This window comes from Oncorhynchus masou, chromosome 24 (assembly GCF_036934945.1).
Source record: "Oncorhynchus masou masou isolate Uvic2021 chromosome 24, UVic_Omas_1.1, whole genome shotgun sequence".
In the NCBI taxonomy this organism is placed as follows: Eukaryota; Metazoa; Chordata; class Actinopteri; order Salmoniformes; family Salmonidae; genus Oncorhynchus; species Oncorhynchus masou.
Window position 1 is genome coordinate 68,358,153 of NC_088235.1, and position 19,635 is coordinate 68,377,787.

The following is a 19,635-nucleotide window of genomic DNA, read 5'->3' on the forward strand; positions in this document are numbered from 1 at the left end:
CACAAAAAAAGAAAAAAAGAAAGGTATCCCTTACATGTCTGACCAGAAGCTCTCCATATACATGCTCTTTCCACCAAATGCTCTACGGACATACAGGATTGACATGAATGCTTCCATCTCATCAACAGGCAGTATCTCCTTGCTCCCTGTGCGACTCATCCACAGTACAGTCCCTGATGTCCATGTCACATAAACAACAAAAGCTGGTGAGTGCGTTGCTGATGATCCTGACGTTGTTTTTTGCTTGAGATGTAGGGCCTGCTCTCTCAGTGATGACATTTTGTAGCATCAGCACCGGTTTGTTCTATCGGATCAATACGGTGCCGTCCCTTCCACTCTCCTGTCACTGTTTCGTTTGGTGGTGGCTCAAGCCCCTGCTCAATGCTTACCGTTCTGGCTTTTTTGCGCTTAGGCCTCAGTTGTAGGTTCAGAATCAGTAGAATAATCCTCATTTTTAATTTCTTCCCCACCATCTGATTTGTTTTCATTCCTGTTCATCCATTCGTCTAGGTCTTCTTGTCATTGTACATTTTGCACTCTCTGACTGTGTACGCCAAGTAGGCCAGAGCAGACTGATAAGACTGCTTGGATTTGGTGGACTGATACAGGGTACATACCATTTTGAGATTATAATTAGAATACACCAATACAATAAAATGGCCCTGTTCTTCATTCACAATCGGTGATTACATAATGATGAATCATTCGCTTTCCCACTCTCAACACCTCAAACATTCTCTCCCTTCCCCCCCCATCATACTTTACTTTGTTTATTTCATCTGTTGTTATACGTGTGAAATTAGTTTCGGTATTGTTTTTTAGGATAAAAATAAATGGAATAGAGCTAAACATAGGAAAACCTGGTTCAGTCTGCTTTCCAACAGACACTGGGAGACAAATTCACCTTTCAGCAATGCCAAATATACATTGTAGTAGCTTACCAAGATGACATTGAATGTTCCTGAGTGGCCTAGTACAGTTTTGACTTAAATCAGCTTGAAAATCAATGGCAAGACTTGAAAATGGCTGTCTAGCAATGATCAACAACCAACTTGACAGAGCTTGAAGAATTTAAAAAATAATAATTAACAAATATTGTTGTGCAAAGGTGTGCAAAGCTCTTAGAGACTTACCAGAAGCACTCATAGCTGTAATCACTGCCAAAAGGTGATTCAAACACATGTTTACATATACAGTGCCTTGCGAAAGTATTCGGCCCCCTTGAACTTTGCGACCTTTTGCCACATTTCAGGCTTGAAACATAAAGATATAAAACTGTATTTTTTTGTGAAGAATCAACAACAAGTGGGACACAATCATGAAGTGGAACGACATTTATTGGATATTTCAAACTTTTTTAACAAATCAAAAACTGAAAAATTGGGCGTGCAAAATTATTCAGCCCCCTTAAGTTAATACTTTGTAGCGCCACGGAGGAATGGGAAAAAATGTCAGTCTCTCGATGTGCAAAACTGATAGAGACATACCCCAAGCGGCTAACAGCTGTAATCGCAGCAAAAGGTGGCGCTACAAAGTATTAACTTAAGGGGGCTGAATAATTTTGCACGCCCAATTTTTCAGTTTTTGATTTGTTAAAAAAGTTCGAAATATCCAATAAATGTCGTTCCACTTCATGATTGTGTCCCACTTGTTGTTGATTCTTCACAAAAAAATACAGTTTTATATCTTTATGTTTGAAGCCTGAAATGTGGCAAAATGTCGCAAAGTTCAAAGGGGCCAAATACTTTCGCAAGGCACTGTATATTAGTGTTTTATTTTTCTTTATTTTTACAAATTGTAGAAATTTTCTTCTACTTTGACATTACAGAGTATTATGTGTAGACTGTTGTTAGAAAATTACAGTTAAATCCATTTTAATCCCACCTTATAACACAACAACATTTTGAAAAAGTAAAGGGGTGTAAATACTTTATGAAGGTACTGTATAAGGGTTTGGGACACCTGGAACCATCACGTGACAAAAACCTCCAGGGGACCATGACACAACGTCCCAAGAATGTCCAGGTGGCCATGACACAGTGTCTCAGGAACGTCCTAAAAACGTCTTCAGGGATGTCCCAGGGGCAAACTGGGAAATAGACAAAAACTTCCAGGGGACTATGACACAACGTCCTAGGAACGTGCTAAAACGTCCTCTGCGACATCCCAGGGAGAAACCAGCAACTAGACAACACCTTCAGGGGACCGTGACACAACGTCCCAAGAAAGTTCAGGGGACCAAGACACAACGCCTCAAGACTGTTCAGAACAAATAAGCAATTCTGAAATGGTAGTCCCGCGGAAATCCCCAATCTCTACTGATTGAATAGTGAAAACACATCAATCCACAGCAGTCCGAAAGACTGACTGACCTGTATTGTTGTCTACCGGTGCGTACTGTGGAGACATTGTAATGTGTATAGATTGCAAAGGTGTGTGGCTGCAGCATTGAAATGTCAATTCAGGAGATTGAGCAGCATCTGTTATTTAAGTAAGAGTCTATTTAAAGATTGTCTGTGTGGAGAGCTGATGACAAGGATCTGTCACCACAAGTGTGAAAATGATTTTAAAGGGATAGTTTTCCAAATTTTTTACCCAGGGGACAGTTTTTTATACAACAGAGGAATAAAGAAAGAGCCAAATATATTTGTAATCCAGTTTACTTGGTTGTGTATTGTGTCAGCTAGTTATTGCATCAAATAGATGTTCTTTGTAGGAATTGTGTTTTGTGTACTATACCCATACATCACAAAGTAGTTAGTGACATTGCGTTGTTTCTGAGAGGTGGTGTACATTTGTAGATGCAGCTGTTGTCTTTATCTGCTGGGTGATGCTGTGATCTCTTATGTAATGGGATATTGCACGTTAAACAGATTTGACTGTATGTTCTGCTCGTCTGGCAAACAGAAATTTTCTGCAATGCAGCTCTCTCTCCCTCTGTCGCTCCCTCCTTTCTTTGATTCTGTCGCTCACTCCTTTATTTGATTCTGTGATGGACTCACACATCTGAAGACACTCACTACAAATTGCAGCTGCCTCCCACCCACACACCCACATGCTGTGTTACTCACTTATGGTATACACACACATACAGTTGAAGTCGGAAGTTTCCATACACTGAGGTTCGAGTCATAAAAATTCATATAAACACCATGGGACCACACAGCCGTCATACCGCTCAGGAAGGAGATGCGTTCTGTCTCCTAGAGATGAACGTACTTCGGTGCGTTAAGTGCAAATCAACAATTCCAGAACAACAGCAAAGGATCTTGTGAAGATGCTGGAGGAAACAGGTACAAAAGTATCTATATCCACAGTCAAACAAGTCCTAAACCGACATCAGCTGAAAGGCCGCTCAGCAAGGAAGAAACCATTGCTCCAAAACCGCCATAAAAAAAGCCAGACTACGGTTTGCAACTGCACATGGGGACAAATAAAGTACTTTTTGGAGTAATGTCCTCTGGTCTGATGAAAGAAAATAGAACTGTTTGGCCATAATGACCATTGTTATGTTTGGAGGAAAAAGGGGGAGGCTTGCAAGCCAAAGAACACCATCCCAACCGTGAAGCACGGGGGTGGCAGCATCATGTTGTGGGGGTGCTTTGCTGCAGGAGGGACTGGTGCACTTCACAAAATAGATGGCATCATCAGAAAGGAAAATTATGTGGATATATTGAAGACATCAGTCAGGAAGTTAAAACTTGGTCGCAAATGGGTCTTCCAAATGGACAATGAACCCAAGGCTTAAGGACAACAAAGTCAAGGTATTGGAGTGGCCATCACAAAGCCCTGACCTCATCCTATAGAAAATTTGTGGGAAGAACTGAAAAAGCGTGTGCGAGCAAGGAGGCCTACATACCTGATTCAGTTACACCAGCTCTCTCAGGCGGAATGGGCCAAAATTAACCCAACATTGTGGGAAGCTTGTGGATGGCTACCTGTAACGTTTGACCGAAGTTAAACAATTTAAAGGCAATGCTACCAAATAATAATTGAGTGTATGTAAACTTCTGAGCCACTGGGAATGTAATGAAAGAAATAAAAGCTGAAATAAATACTTCTCTCTATTATTATTCTGCCATTTCACATTCTTAAAATAAAGTGGTGAGCCTAACTGACCTAAAACAGGGAATTTTGTCAGGAAGTGTGAAAAACTGAGTTTAAAAATATTTGGCTAAGGTGTATGTAAACTTCAATGATACTCTGGTGCTCATACACACTTATGGTACACACATATTGTACATTTCCTGCCACTCACACACTTATGGTATACACACACGCACACATACACAAACGCACCCCGCAAACACACTTATGTCCGGTCTAAATCTAGCATGTTACTGTAATGACGTGCATTATATGATGACCAACAGCTGTAGATCAAGGTCATTGCTACATTTGAGCAACGTGTTCTGCTTTTGGACATACTCTTGTACATGATTTCTATTGTCACAATATATCTTTGTATGATTTCAAAACCATTGGACTCTTAAACCAGTTCTACGGCGTCCATAGGACAGACTCAAGTCTACAATTAGATACACCAAAGCTACAATTAGATACACCAAAGATACAGTAGGCCCGCACTCAAAATATTTCGAAAGAGCTTACTTTATTTGAATTGTAACTCAGCATTCCTCATGCCATGTTGAAGGAGAGTTAGCAGTGGGAAAGACAATGGGGCAGAGCTTGACAATTCTGTCTAGGGATGAAAGGATGGATGCTACGCTCTACATGGGAGAAGTTTTTCTGCTCTCTGTCAAGGCTTTTTGGTTTGCTGTGTTTGCAAAGAATACCTATGAATTAGCAGCTCTACTGTAACCATTCCTAACGGTTTTGCTGATATGGGAAGGAAAGTATTTTTTGGTTTTTGAAAAATTTTGTTAAGTTAGGAAGACCCTTATTTTCCTAGGTGGTCTGTGATTATAGCTGTAGTTTGGTTGTTTGGTGAAAGTTTAACGAAGGATATACATTTGTAACAGAGTAGGTTCCGTCCCTCTCCCTCACTTGGCAGGAACCTGGGACCCTCTGCACAACAACACTTCACACTCACAAACCTCCATTACAATTATCGCTCCACAAAAACCATAGCCCTCACAGAGCAAGGGAAACAACTACTTCTTGGTCTCAGAGCGGATGGACACTACCTGCACAATGGACGCTACTAGCACATGTACACAGCTAACTATCTAGCAATTCCTCATTTAAACTTTGGTCAGCCAACCCAGACCCTTAGTGAAGCTGTATTTACAGAGAGAAGAACTCTCCACTATATCTAGTTGTAAAGTCATTGTGTTTCTTATGAATAATCAATGCAAGCTATTTGTGTGTATTTGGAAGAATTGAATAACCTAGATATTAAGTAGTAACATTGTGTAATGAACCGATCGCGTAATTAAGCTGTGTTTGGCATAGTTTTTCACGTATACTCCCGCTCCGGCGCTTGAGGTCGTCAGGCTACTCATCAGACTCGGCCGGCTCACCAGGCTCCCCCAGCCATCTCGTCAGGCCAATACCTGGTATTGGATATGACAGAATTGTTTTTTGCTAAATAGCGATTTTCGTAAATTAACTTTATGACAAAAAAATATGCACAATTGTTTGTCTCTACATTAACTAACATATTCCTCTCAATTGTAAATGTTTTGCTTGACTCGATATGACGTTATAACTACTTACATTTGCTTCCCCGTAATGTTTTGTCAGCTATATTTGCTAAGGAAAGTCACCAAGGAGGGGTGGCTCATGTCAAATTCGTCATTGGAACCACTCGATATGGTTGGTCATGTAAAAACCTTGGGGCCCAAATGCATAATGAGTGCTCTAACTCCCCCTTGTGGTGATCTGGAGCAATGAAGCTGTGACGCTGGGTACTTCTCAGCGGTGTAAGCTAGAAACTTTTAAAGGGGGAACCACTGTATATGGTTTCTCTGTTGCGCTATCTGTGCTATAAGGGGTGCTGCAATAATATGTATGACAGGGTATGTATGGTTAGGTATAAGTAGATCTTCTCTATTAAGACTTGAATGTTGTCTGCTAGCCATACATCATTACAAAGTAGTTAGTGACATTGTGCTGTTTTTGAGATGGTGGTGTTACATTCTTAGATGCAGCTGTTGTCCTTATCTGCTATGTGTATATTGAAACTTCCATTTAAATTCAGGTTTATAAAATATTTGTGCATACTGGAATAAATGGGGAATGCTGTGGGGGTATTTGTTCAGTGAGTGTAACGGTTACTACTACACAGCAGTCAGGATTGGGCAGGTTACTTTCTAAATGTAATCTGCTACAGTTACTAGTTACCTACCAAAATTGTAGTCAGTAACGTACGTTTGGATTACCCAACCTCAGTAATGTAATATCATTACTTTCAGTTACAAAGGATCCATTGAAAGCATTGGGTGTGTCATCATAGTGTTTTCTGACTTGTGGCCGGACTCTTTCAGGTAGGACTAGAACAAACTTAAACTTGCGCCTTTTTTCAAAGCTGGATTGAATGTCATTGAGAAAACAGCAACCAATTGTGGTTATTTACCACACATATGTGGAACCATTTACAGGAGCGTGGTTAGTGAATAAATGTAGTGAAACTAAAGAAGAGGGGTTAGAGGAAATAGAACTGTGTTGGGTATATCATCCTATGTTACGTTCTACTACCTATATACGGGGATAGAACTGGGTTTTTATACAGTACCATGCAGATAAGTCACTCAGTCCACATTACATAGAACCTGATTAAAACCAAATCACAGGTCACCGTGACAGATTCAACCAAAGGCAGTGCAGAGACAGTGGATCCCACACCAATGAAGCCTGGGCCTGACCTCTCTGACACTGGCCTGACTGATGCTGACTTGGAGCTTTTCGTTGACGGTTCTGCATATATAGATCAAACTACAGGGAAGAAACTTGCAGGGTTTGGTATTGTGACAGTTGATAGAACCACTCACATACAACAACCATTACCAGATACTTTCTCAGCTCTACAGGCTGAACTCTTGGCACCTACCACTGCCTGTAAAATGGGAGAAGGGAAAAGGGTTACAATTTTTTCTGATTCTGCTTATGCAATAGGGGTTTGTCTCTCCTTTGTCTGGAGGAGTAGGGGTTTTCACAATGCTTGTGTAATTCCTATTCATAATAGAACTATGGTTTTAGATCATTTGGAGGCTATGGTGCTGCCCTCTGCTTTAGCTATTGTGAAGGTTGCTGCTCACACTGGGGGGAAAGATTTTGTGAGTATGGGTAACGCCATGGCAGATGAGGCTGCTAAATTGGCTGCCTCCAAATCTCATAGCCACTCCATGTTCTTCTCTGCTACTGTTGGGAAAGACACTGATGATTTGGCGTCTAAACAGGCTTTGGATGTTGGTTTTCATTTGGTATGGCAACAGCTTGACCCTGTTTCAAAAATTTGGAGACAGACTTGTCTTATCGCCTCTGTTTACCAAGTGGCCCATGGTATGGCCCATTTGTGAAGGGGGGGATATGATAGAGGCAATTTCTTTGGATTGGTTTTGTCCAAATTTGACTCAGCATGTAAAACAGTTTCTGTTTCGATGTGCTACGTGCATGTAATTTAACATTGCCAAAGGAGCACCTCTGAAACTAGGTAATTTCCCTACGCCAAGAGGACCATTTTTCCATCTTGCCATGGATTTTATAGATCTTGCAGAAAGAAAAGGAAGGACAAGGTACTGTTTAGTCCTTATTGACAGGTTCACCAGGTGGGTGGAGGCCTTTCCCACCACATACTGTGATGCTAAGACAGTAGCAAAGCCACTAGTGTGGGAGATAATACCTAGATTTGGTGTTCCAGAGGTTTTATCTGCAGACAATGGTACCCACTTCACTGGTGATGTAGTGAAGCAGGTAGCCATAATGATGGGAGTGGACCAGAAGTTTTTGTCCATCTACCACCCCCAGAGTAATGGGGTTACCGAGAGAGCTAACCAATCCATTAAACAAGGGTTAGCTAAGGCATGCCACTCCACCAATAAATCTTGGTTGGATTGTTTACCGCTGGTGTTAATGAAAATGAGCAGTAGTGTTAATAAAGGCCTGGGGTGTTACACCACATGAAATGTTGAAAAGAAGACCCATGAATGTTCCCGCACACAGACCCATGACTGACACACAAATAGACCTCACTCTAGCTGAAGTAGAACACTTGGAGTACATGAAAGAGCAAACTACTATTGTCAGATCTCTCCACTCTCACACTAGGAAAGCTCAGGAGGAGGTACCAGTTGAGGACCCCGACTGCCTGCCTGTGAAGGTTGGAGACTGGGTCAAAATCCAGGTCCACAAGAGAAAATGGAACCAGCCAAGATGGAGGGGGCCATTCAAGGTAACCATGGCAACATCGACGGCAGTTCAGGAAAGGTCCGGGTGGCCCCACCTGTCCCATTGCCAGAAGGTGTTCAGCCCACAGGAGAGGATGGAGCCAGACGCAGCCTGAAGCAAAATGCAGAAGCAGATGTGAGTCGAGACCAAAGACTTGAAAAAGATGAAGGGCAATAACAAATCCCTGAAGAACCAACTATTTTACATGATCAGCAAGGTTATGTTGTAAATAAACAAACCCTTAGGGGGTATAAGAGAGGGAAGACAACAGCATGTGGTCATTGGTGGTTGACTATGTTGGCTCTATCCACACTAATTATTTGATAACTTTCCCCTTCATAACTTAGCCTGCTGTTCCGACTTGGTGGTGCATATGTAGCCTATAGCCTGTTTTAGAGAATAGTAATCATTGAATATTGTAAGAGCTTTCATTGTCTGCTTATATGTCCCCTTTATTTATCCTACAGTTCTGATTTGGTGTACGTGGAGAATACTGTAAGAACGCCTATGTTCAGAATTCTGTTGCAGTACATTTCAAAAGATTTACATGCTAAAATTGCCACTGAACAAGTCACATAAGAAGTTGCATGGACATTTTAATGACTACTCTCTAGGCATGGTTTTGAAATCTTACAATTTTAAAACCATGATACTGTCTACAGACAACTTTGCTGTAGGCTTGTGGAAGCTGCTTTAGACACGGTGATTGAGCTATCATATTGACCAGTGGTATGCCTACAAGTGCTCCTGATTTAGCGCTCTGGGCCCGCCGAGTAGGTGTAGTTTGTATCTTCAGACAAATAAAATGGTTCAAAATGGGAACACTTCGCCTACCTGGCAGAGAAACCAAGTGCACCTGTCGCTTCTATAGCTGATTGGCTGGGCCTGGTTTAAAACTGTCAGGGCCATTGTCCTGCCAGGCCCTGCTGTGGCGTCGCCCCTGAGTGAAAGGAGTCTTTTTTTGTCACAATAAACACCAAATGGAAGGAAACGCTTTCAAGTGGGAAGCATGGATACCTGAACTTGTTCAATAGAACCTGTCTTTTTCAAGATTTCCATTTATGGCTAACGAACAATGCCCAGGTTTCAGAGCCAGATAACATAAAGAGTATGGCACCGGAGATGAAGGTTTGGTTGTAGTGTGGCACCAAGACCGGAATGGAACTTGACTTGTGCTGTCATAATGGAAAATCCTGATAGTAGCTGTTTGATATACCTAACTGTCTCTCTCTAAAAATCCTCATGCTGAAGAAGGAAGTGGTAAAATGCATAATTACCTGGAATTTCAAAGACAGAATTCCAGTAGCTAACATCATGTTACTGTAATGTAGTATCTGACAATTTCTTCCTTCATGATCTGTTGGTACCTAGAGAGAACTATAGTCTTTCATTGTTAAAGCTTTTGTTTGATTCATAGTAATACCGCAGTAGGCTAAGCTGATTGTAGTACCTAACCAGGAGATTATGGAAAAATCTAATTTTCACGTCACTCTATTGAAATCAGAGTAGAGGATTTTTGCTAGATCAGGGAAGATTTCCTCAAATGTATCTTATTACAAAGGATGGACAATGAAAAGGTTGGGACTCGTTGAACAGCATGCTTTTAGATAACACACTGTTCTCCTTTCGGTTCACTTTGGCACTGTGGACCTTCCAACTGTAATTTAGGATGTTTGGTCAACTATTCTTGTGTGATGTTGGTTCCCAAAGCTGATAGGCTTTAGCTCAGTAGGCAAATGTGTTCTTGAGATGCACAGATGAACCATGTTACCCAAATGGTTATAAAACCCTCACTGAAGGCCTTGTCTACTCCTATACACTAGAAAGGAACAATCCTGCCCGCTGGTCTTCTCCTGTCTCTCACAGTGGGCCTATTTCCTGCAGAGTGTGCGTGTGTGCGTGTGTGCGTGTGTGCGTGTGTGTGTGTGTGTGTACACGAGTATGTGTGTCTGCCTGCATCTGAGCACTCTCTCAAAGGATCCATTCCATCTATTTCAAAGGGAACAAGAGAGCAAAAGAGATCTATATACTACAAAGAGTTTGGATGCCCAGTGGTGGAATTCTTCCAAAATTAAATTGATGTTCAGTGCTCTTTATAATCTCTTCTATGGGAAGTGTATTGCCACTCGTGAGACTCTTGATTCTCACAGTTAATTATTGGGATGCTGTATTGAATAATATTGTTTTCCTCTATATATTTATAAATAAAATTGTATTGAGCAGTTCGAACCTCTTCCACTCTCAAACTAGCAGTTTCAAGCCTTCCAATAGACGGGTTAGTTGACAACATCACAAAACCAATGCGCGCGCTTCAATGGGGCAGAAGGCCGACTGTTGTTGTGATTCTGGATGTCCAGATAGCTAGATAAGATGACAAGAAGCTGACGTGGGGAATCATATGTGGCTTGTTTCAGCTAGTTTTATCTTGTTCTTCATACCATGTCTCATTTTGAGGTGTTTTTACTGATGTCACGTCTATGCTAATATCGCTCAAATATACTAGCTGTAGCTAACCAACAACTGTAGCAATGTATTTGAGAGACAACAAGTGCTCATTGTGCAAATCAATTTTTATGTTTTCATTAAACATTAGAGATAGTTCACAATGTCAGCAGTCTAAGCCAACCCTGTCTGTTTTGCCCCATAATTGCACACTCATCGGTTAAGTTGCTAAACAAGCAACCCCTTCTATAGCACAGCTTTTTCCTACCATACTGATGTCCTGCAGACATCCAACGTTGAGTGCTATTCTGTGTCGAGTCGAGATGGTGTGAGGCTATTGCCACAGTTACCTGGAATGGGAAGGATTCCATTTTTAGAAACCCGTCGGGCAGAGAGAGAGCCTTTGGACATTGACAAGTCATTTTTTGATTGCTCTAAAACCAGTCCTTATTTCAATATTATATCAGTTTTGGTTGTTAATATTGAATCCCCACACTGAATTATAGATCTGTTTTAGTGTCAGTGCCAGCTTTCTGCACGCATTGCATAGGATGTCCAAACTTTTTTGCCTCGTGAATCACCTAAACTTGAACATTTCCTTGTGAGTCCCCAAATAGACTGAACGATGTTTCTAGTAAGTAACCACTCAAGTGTTTAGGAGCAGCTCAAGGGGGACTGGCTGCTACCTGCTGTTTGGAAAGCACCGGCTGTTTGGGTTCCAATGGCTCAATTGGTTGAAGCCAATATATATATATATTTGGCTCTGGTTGGAGCATGGTGCTTGCAACACCGCAAGCACCATAGATAAAGCGTTTGCTAAATGACAATATTATGTACAGTGCATACTGTGATACTGTTTCCTCATCCTGGTACATCCTGGTACAGTGTGCTTTGAGAGCCAGTCATTGCTTGATGTGTAAGGCCCTAGCTTAATGTTCCACAAGCTCTCCCAATGGAGGTTACAATCAGGTCAAGCCTCTTACGCAACAAATGTTTGATCAAACAATTAAACATTGTTGTGTATCACCCAGATTACATAAGAGACTGAGACTGTACTTATTTGTCCCTCATTTGTGCTCAGTTGAAGCTGATTTCAATAGAGGGTTGTCTACATTGCTTTCAATACCTTCCAAATTAGCCATTTGGAAGACAAACAGCTCTGCAGAAAAGTACACATCTGGGTCATGTTCAGTAGACACCAAACAATAGAAAAACAGACTGAAACTTGGATCTATACTTGGTAGAATAAGAAACATTCATTTTCCACTGCAATTTTAGTTTGTTGCGGGCCTTAATACCTCCAGAATTGGGGTAACATCTGGAATTGTTTTAAGATAGTCATACCATGGATCATTTAGCTATTTTATTTAGAATTTTAGGACCCCTTTGGGTATCAAAAAAATGATATTGATATTGAAAATATTGAATTTGGCCTTTACTACTATAGCTCAGAAAAACTAATTGAATAACACATTCATAAATAAACATTAAAAAAGAATAAGGTTGTAAAGTGTCTTTCCTATGTTTAGGAGATATAAGACAGCTCAGGAAATATTTTAGTTTTTTGGACACATATTTAACCCCTTATTTTTGTTGGCACAAAACTAACTCCATACTTCCATTAGTTTGTATGGGCTACTTTCAGATGAGTCCCGTGACACGTAGAGCAAAACTGCGATTCTGAAGCTATAGACGGAAGTTGGCACATCAGCATACCCGACTTCAGATCAATCCTGTATTACTTGTGAGGGTCGTAGAGTAAAACAGAGAGTCTCCCTTCCCATAGAGTGTAAAAGTTTGTAGGCCAAACCATTCGGACGCTACAAACGTTTTGTAGCTCGGCCACCGACACAATGCGGTGGATTGAGATACAAAATAGTTTGACAACCCTGTTTGTAAGCTTTTAAATTATATTGAACTCAACCTTTTTTATTTTCTAGTGATGAAGACATGGATGTCTCATGGTATGGTGGGGTATGCAAAACGGGTCAACTTTGAGCACTTCTATCTCCTAAATGTTATAGCACTCAGGTCAAAAAAGTCACTTTCTGACCACATCTACCATTGGCAAATATGTATTGAAAGTTTTGTTTAAATCAAAAGTCAAAAAGTGATTGAAGTCAAGTGGAATGACCCAATATGCTTTCCATTATGTTTGTTTAATACGATAGATAGGTTTATGTAGCCTACTATGAGATCACTACCGGATATACTGTATATCAGTTTTCATAGCTGCTGTGATCAAGGAGACTTGTGGGTCACAGGTCCACATAACAGTAACGCTCGTAGTGACGTGCCAGTATTACCAAGTAAACAACTTAAAAGCATAGGTAAACAGCTCGGCTGTCACTCAAACAATCTTGCCCTTGATCTCAATGGAGTGAAATAGCACCTTACCCCCCTACATATTGCACTACTTTTAAGTGGAAAGGAGTGCACTATAGGGAATAGGGTCCCATTTTGGATGCACACATAGTAATACCACCCTTGGTAGTACCGCAGGTGTTTTTATGATCCCATTCATACCGGATAGCAACATTCCCCCAAGCAATCCCAGACACTCTCTACAACATAATAAGATCTTTATTGTTGTAATTTTGTCTCAGCAGCAGGGGACAAAGCAGATCAAAATCAATATCCTTCCACTGGATATGCACCAAAGGGAAAAAGCCCTTTGAAAAATGACATTGCTCCTTTGGCCTTTCCAGATGAGGCCGGTCTGGGATGTTAATTTGTTTTGACATGCCAGATTCATTTCTCACTGCGCTGTGCTCTCTTCGGTAATGAGGGGTGTGTGTGAAGAGTAGTGTGTTGTTGCCCTTCTGTTTAGATGGCTAAATTGAGGGCATTGCAAAGTGTCTTCACGGTATGTTATTAAATGCTGTTGGGGTTAAAGTCCTCCAATGGTGTTTGGTTTGCTAGGTTGGAGTGGTGTGTAATTATATAGCTAGCCAGTACACTCACTGGGTGTCAGAGTCAGTAACAAACTGCTACAGATGCGAGCGCAGGCTAGGCTACCGCAAGGCTACTAGCGTTAGCATGTGCTGATTGCGTATAGAAATGCTTGCAGGTTAGTTTATTGAAATGCTAGCGTTAGCAGGAATTGCCCTTAATCATAGATATGGGATAAGGTAACCCTACCCCCAAAACTCACCTTAAACATTAGGGGGATGTGTTTCATATGGCCGCTGAAAAATGGGATTACATAGCCAACAGTTTAGATTCAATCGTAATCTATATGGCTCAGACTAATCCTACCCCACTATTCCAAACCTTATTTAGGTCTTATATGGAAATTCACTGGTATACATTATACAGAAACTTTTCCAACATGAAATGAAGCCGAATTGAGTATGCCACATCTCCATTAGGGCACACAACAGAAAATGTTTTGCAATGGGAAACAAAAATGAGTGTTTCTTATTGGACAAATTCAAGTAGCCCCTCCCTATTCCAGTCTGTTTTCTTCTGTTTGGTGCCTAATGAACACAATCCTAACCCAAGACTCAAGTCTCTTTGCCGCTGAGTGGTTTCATTTGGCTTCCACATAGTGTAATGCATCATCTCAGATAGTATACAGAGGGGTTTGAAAATATTGACACTTGATAAAGATGAGAAATAGTGACTGTGTACTGAGCTATATTTTGTGCAAAAAAGAGGAAAATTTGCTCAGAGAAAGATACTTTTTAAACAAGTAATACAAAATATTCTCAAAAAGGTAGGGGTCAAAATTATTGACATGTCTCACCCCTAAAGATTCTGAAAATACATTTGTCAAAAGTGTTGTATTTGGTCCCATATTCCTAGCACGCTACCATGACCTGGCTACAGTGCAGAGGGATTTAAAATAACATAATTGCAGGGTAGCCAGTGTCTTTGTCATTATAGGACTTTCAGGATACTGCTCTTGTATAACAGAGTCCGAACGTACACTACTTTTAGCCAGAGCTGTACACATGGACACCAGTATGAGGGGGAGGGAGGGGGGTGGTGAGTCACTTTTCATATTGCCTCTGTGTATTCATTGGGGAATCCATTGTTGGCTTGGCGTGGGCGGCTTCTGCTTTTAGCGTGTGTGTTTCTGACGGGTTTGTACTCCACTGAAGGCCTCTGCACATGGCTATAATCAGAGCCAGTCAAGCCCTTGAGCTGAACAGACATTTGGAGTGCCTGTAGGGATGTTGTACTATACGCCACATTCTCCTGCTGTAGCCATTGCCATAAAACATGGCAGCATATGGCTTCTAATCAGTCTACACAGCCATGTCTCAGGGCAAGTAGTGCCTCTTAATTTGTGTTTATTATTATTATTAAGTAGTTCATCTTTCTTTAAGTCTTCAACAGCTTTATTATGCACTCTAAACGTGTCACCAGCATCCTATATTTCCTAGAACCAATATGAATAGGAATGATGATATTAATATTATATAGTGGGATGTTGAGACCTTAGAGGTACATTATATTACTGTTCTATTTCAGTCTGTGGTTGAGACAGAGACAGAGACACACTCTAAACTCCTGACTCAGGCTGCAGGCTTGGTGTAGGCCCCTCTCTCTCTCTCCCTGTCAGTGTGCGTGAACACAAATTTAATTGGGTCGCACAACGAGGGACGGACCCAACTGTTTCCAGGGCAGCAGCCACTGGGGAGCGGCCAACTGGAGACAGATCTGTCAGGCAATATGTGGAGGAGGAATAGCACTCCATGGTTCAATTCCATTCCCATAACCTACTCCCTTCCCTCTATCCTTGTTGTGCCCCCTCATAGATTGGATAGATCTGGATAGGTCTTATCAAGATGGCAATAGATGGCCACACCCTTCTGATAGGCCGAGTCTTCTGTAGATTCCACCGTATTCCAAACTCTTATAGGGTTTTTCCAATATGGGGTTTCACACTGGTAGTTGGGGTTTTACACTGATGCTTTGTGTAGGTTTTACCTTGCTGCTTTGTGTTTCTGTGCCTGGCCCCCCCCCAAAAAAGTCTAGGGCTATGGTAACAGTTAGCCAATTTGACAAGTGCAGAGGGAATAAGGAAGCTACATGAGTAACCAGATTAGAAGGAGGTCCATGACTCCACGGTACATAATGAGCTCAATTTCTGTTTATTGTGTCCCCTTTCAGAGCGCCCACCTGGCGGTGATCGACACACTAATGACAGCGTACACGGTGGAGACTGTGAGCTTGGAGAAGGTGGTGGCGTGCGTCCTCCAGTACTCTTCCCACAACGACGAAGACGCCGACACCCCATACGACACAGAGGACGCCATGACCAGCTGGATCAACAAGGTAGACATCTGCATGGCATTTAATGCACACACACACACACACACACACACACACACACACACACACACACACACACACACACACACACACACACACACACACACACACACACACACACACACACACACACACACACAAGTAGGACCATTTACAGTTGAGACCAGCTGGACACCATACAATTGTTCCCTTTTCCCACTACGGAGCCGAACTGAGCTTCGCTATGCCAATCTGTGCTGCACTGGTTCTTATTACTCTGCTCTCTCTTTCCCCTATGTAGGACAGGAAATCCACTGAAAATCAGTAGGTCTACTGAGAAGGGTTCAAGTTTTTGAAAATTCCAAAATATTATTAGTAACTATACTTGGCATAATTTTTTCCTGTATAAACAAATACAATTAATCAACAGAGCTAGGGAGTGAATTGGGACCGCCTGCGCATGTTGCCCTGTGAGGAGGCGGTCTTGCCCTGGGCCCATCCCTATGCAGCTGGCTCTGCAGTGTGACAGTAGTAGGGGGGTGTTAGCCTGTGTCCCAAATGGAACGTATAGTGCATTATTTTCAGGCCAGAGCCCTATGGACCTTATGAAAAATAGCGCACTAAATAGGGAATAGCGTGCCATTTGGGACGCAGGCTTAGTGAGTGCTGCTGAACCAGTCAAGGGAGACACTCCACCTCCTCATCCTTATGGCCCAGTACAGGCTGTTGTTTACATTCCACTGCTGGGAACACTTGAGGGCTGCCAGCTCTGGCCTGCTGGAGACTCGTACACTAAAATACACAGTCATGAATGCTATCCATTTTACATATCCACACAGGCACCTCTACACACCTGTACACAAACATACAGTATACATATAGACACACAAACACATGACACAACACACACCCAAACGTCAAATATACTGGTGTTGTCATGGAACCTTTCGGGGGAACCATGTGGTATACTTTGCAGATGTTGACAAACTGTGGGAGTCTCCAGGAAAAAATGAACTCCAATATTCAAATCAAGGAAATTGCTGGAAGGCTGAAAATGTTTTGAAGGGACTGTGTTTTTGTAAAGATTTCTTAAATCATATTGTTATTTCACATGGCAGTGAGAAAGGAAAAAAATGGGTTGACATACATTACATTTGATTTTATACAGTCTAAGGTGGACGCCCTCCAATTTACAAGATAGAGTTGCACCCCTTCTGAAAAAACCTACACTCGATCCCTCCGATGTCAACAACTACAGACCAGTATCCCTTCTTTCTTTTCTCTCCAAAACTCTTGAACGTGCCGTCCTTGGCCAGCTCTCCCGCTATCTCTCTCAGAATGACCTTCTTGATCCAAATCAGTCAGGTTTCAAGACTAGTCATTCAACTGAGACTGCTCTTCTCTGTATCACGGAGGCGCTCCGCACTGCTAAAGCTAACTCTCTCTCCTCTGCTCTCATCCTTCTAGACCTATCGGCTGCCTTCGATACTGTGAACCATCAGATCCTCCTCTCCACCCTCTCCGAGTTGGGCATCTCCGGCGCGGCCCACGCTTGGATTGCGTCCTACCTGACAGGTCGCTCCTACCAGGTGGCGTGGCGAGAATCTGTCTCCTCGCCACGCGCTCTCACCACTGGTGTCCCCCAGGGCTCTGTTCTAGGCCCTCTCCTATTCTCGCTATACACCAAGTCACTTGGCTCTGTAATAACCTCACATGGTCTCTCCTATCATTGCTATGCAGACGACACACAATTAATCTTCTCCTTTCCCCCTTCTGATGACCAGGTGGCGAATCGCATCTCTGCATGTCTGGCAGACATATCAGTGTGGATGACGGATCACCACCTCAAGCTGAACCTCGGCAAGACGGAGCTGCTCTTCCTCCCGGGGAAGGACTGCCCGTTCCATGATCTCGCCATCACGGTTGACAACTCCATTGTGTCCTCCTCCCAGAGCGCTAAGAACCTTGGCGTGATCCTGGACAACACCCTGTCGTTCTCAACCAACATCATGGCGGTGGCCCGTTCCTGTAGGTTCATGCTCTACAACATCCGCAGAGTACGACCCTGCCTCACACAGGAAGCGGCGCAGGTCCTAATCCAGGCACTTGTCATCTCCCGTCTGGATTACTGCAACTCGCTGTTGGCTGGGCTCCCTGCCTGTGCCATTAAACCCCTACAACTCATCCAGAACGCCGCAGCCCGTCTGGTGTTCAACCTTCCCAAGTTCTCTCACGTCACCCCGCTCCTCCGCTCTCTCCACTGGCTTCCAGTTGAAGCTCGCATCCGCTACAAGACCATGGTGCTTGCCTACGGAGCTGTGAGGGGAACGGCACCGCAGTACCTCCACGCTCTGATCAGGCCCTACACCCAAGCAAGGGCACTGCGTTCATCCACCTCTGGCCTGCTCGCCTCCCTACCATTGAGGAAGTACAGTTCCCGCTCAGCCCAGTCAAAACTGTTCGCTGCTCTGGCCCCCAATGGTGGAACAAACTCCCTCACGACGCTAGGACAGCGGAGTCAATCACCACCTTCCGGAGACACCTGAAACCCCACCTCTTCAAGGAATACCTAGGATAGGATAAGTAATCCTTCTCACCACCCCCCTTAATGATTTAGATGCACTATTGTAAAGTGGCTGTTCCACTGGATGTCAGAAGGTGAATTCACCAATTTGTAAGTCGCTCTGGATAAGAGCGTCTGCTAAATGACTTAAATGTAATGTAAATGTAGATGTTACGTTATGAGAACATTGAATAACTGATTAGGTTTATCTCTATCCTGCGATATACACTCTCCCTGTTGCCGTTTGTAATGAATCCTGTTCTCTCTCTCTCTCTCTCTCTCTCTCTCTCTCTCTCTCTCTCTCTCTTTTGTTAACCAGGTAAATGAGTATCTGAAAGATATCATCTCTCAGGAGCTGAGGAGTGAGATGCAGAGTGTTGAGCCAGTTGGCAAGCCAGGGGTGAGTACCTCCCTCTCCTCTTTTCTCTTGTCTTCTTATGTCTTCTTCCTTCCCCCTACCCACTCCACTCTCTCTTATGATTCTGCTTTCAGAAGCATCTTCTACATTCGAATGACCTGGTCTTACAATTAAATAAGCACTTGTTTCAAATTCAATGTATGCAGTGCTGTGCACAGAACATTTGATGGGGCTGGTGCTCAAAGTGATTTTTTTCAAACATAGGCCTTCATTTTCTGCAAAAAAAAAAAAAGGTTCAACAAGCTAGAACCACAGATGAAAGGGATTTGAAAAGAACCACAACTTTACTAGAACCACTGCCGGGGCCTCATTTATAAACGGTACGTACTAAAAATATGCCCCAAAACATAAAAACTGAACTGGACTGAATGCCACACATACACAATCCATGTCTCAATTGTCTCAAGGCTTAAAAATATTTATTTAACCTGTCTCCTCCCCTTCATCTACACTGATTTCAGTGGATTTAACAAGTGATATCAATAAGGGATCATAGCGTTCACCAGGATTCACAGGATGCACCTGAGGATGCACCTGAGCTCAATCTGAGGATGCACCTGAGCTCAATCTGAGGATGCACCTGAGCTCAATCTGAGGATGC

The 19,635-nt window shown here is 42.6% G+C and overlaps 1 protein-coding gene across 7 annotated transcripts in view; it reads left to right on the top strand.

The window, feature by feature from the left end:
• The window catches only part of camsap2a (calmodulin regulated spectrin-associated protein family, member 2a), an 85,299-nt gene that overhangs the window by 31,569 nt on the left and 34,095 nt on the right, over positions 1-19,635 (top strand). For all 7 annotated transcript variants that reach the window (XM_064934635.1, XM_064934638.1, XM_064934636.1 and 4 more), the window contains exons 3-4: positions 15,913-16,077; positions 18,936-19,016. In XM_064934635.1, coding sequence (XP_064790707.1) covers positions 15,913-16,077; positions 18,936-19,016 — 246 coding nt within the window. The remainder of the gene's footprint in view (positions 1-15,912; positions 16,078-18,935; positions 19,017-19,635) is intronic.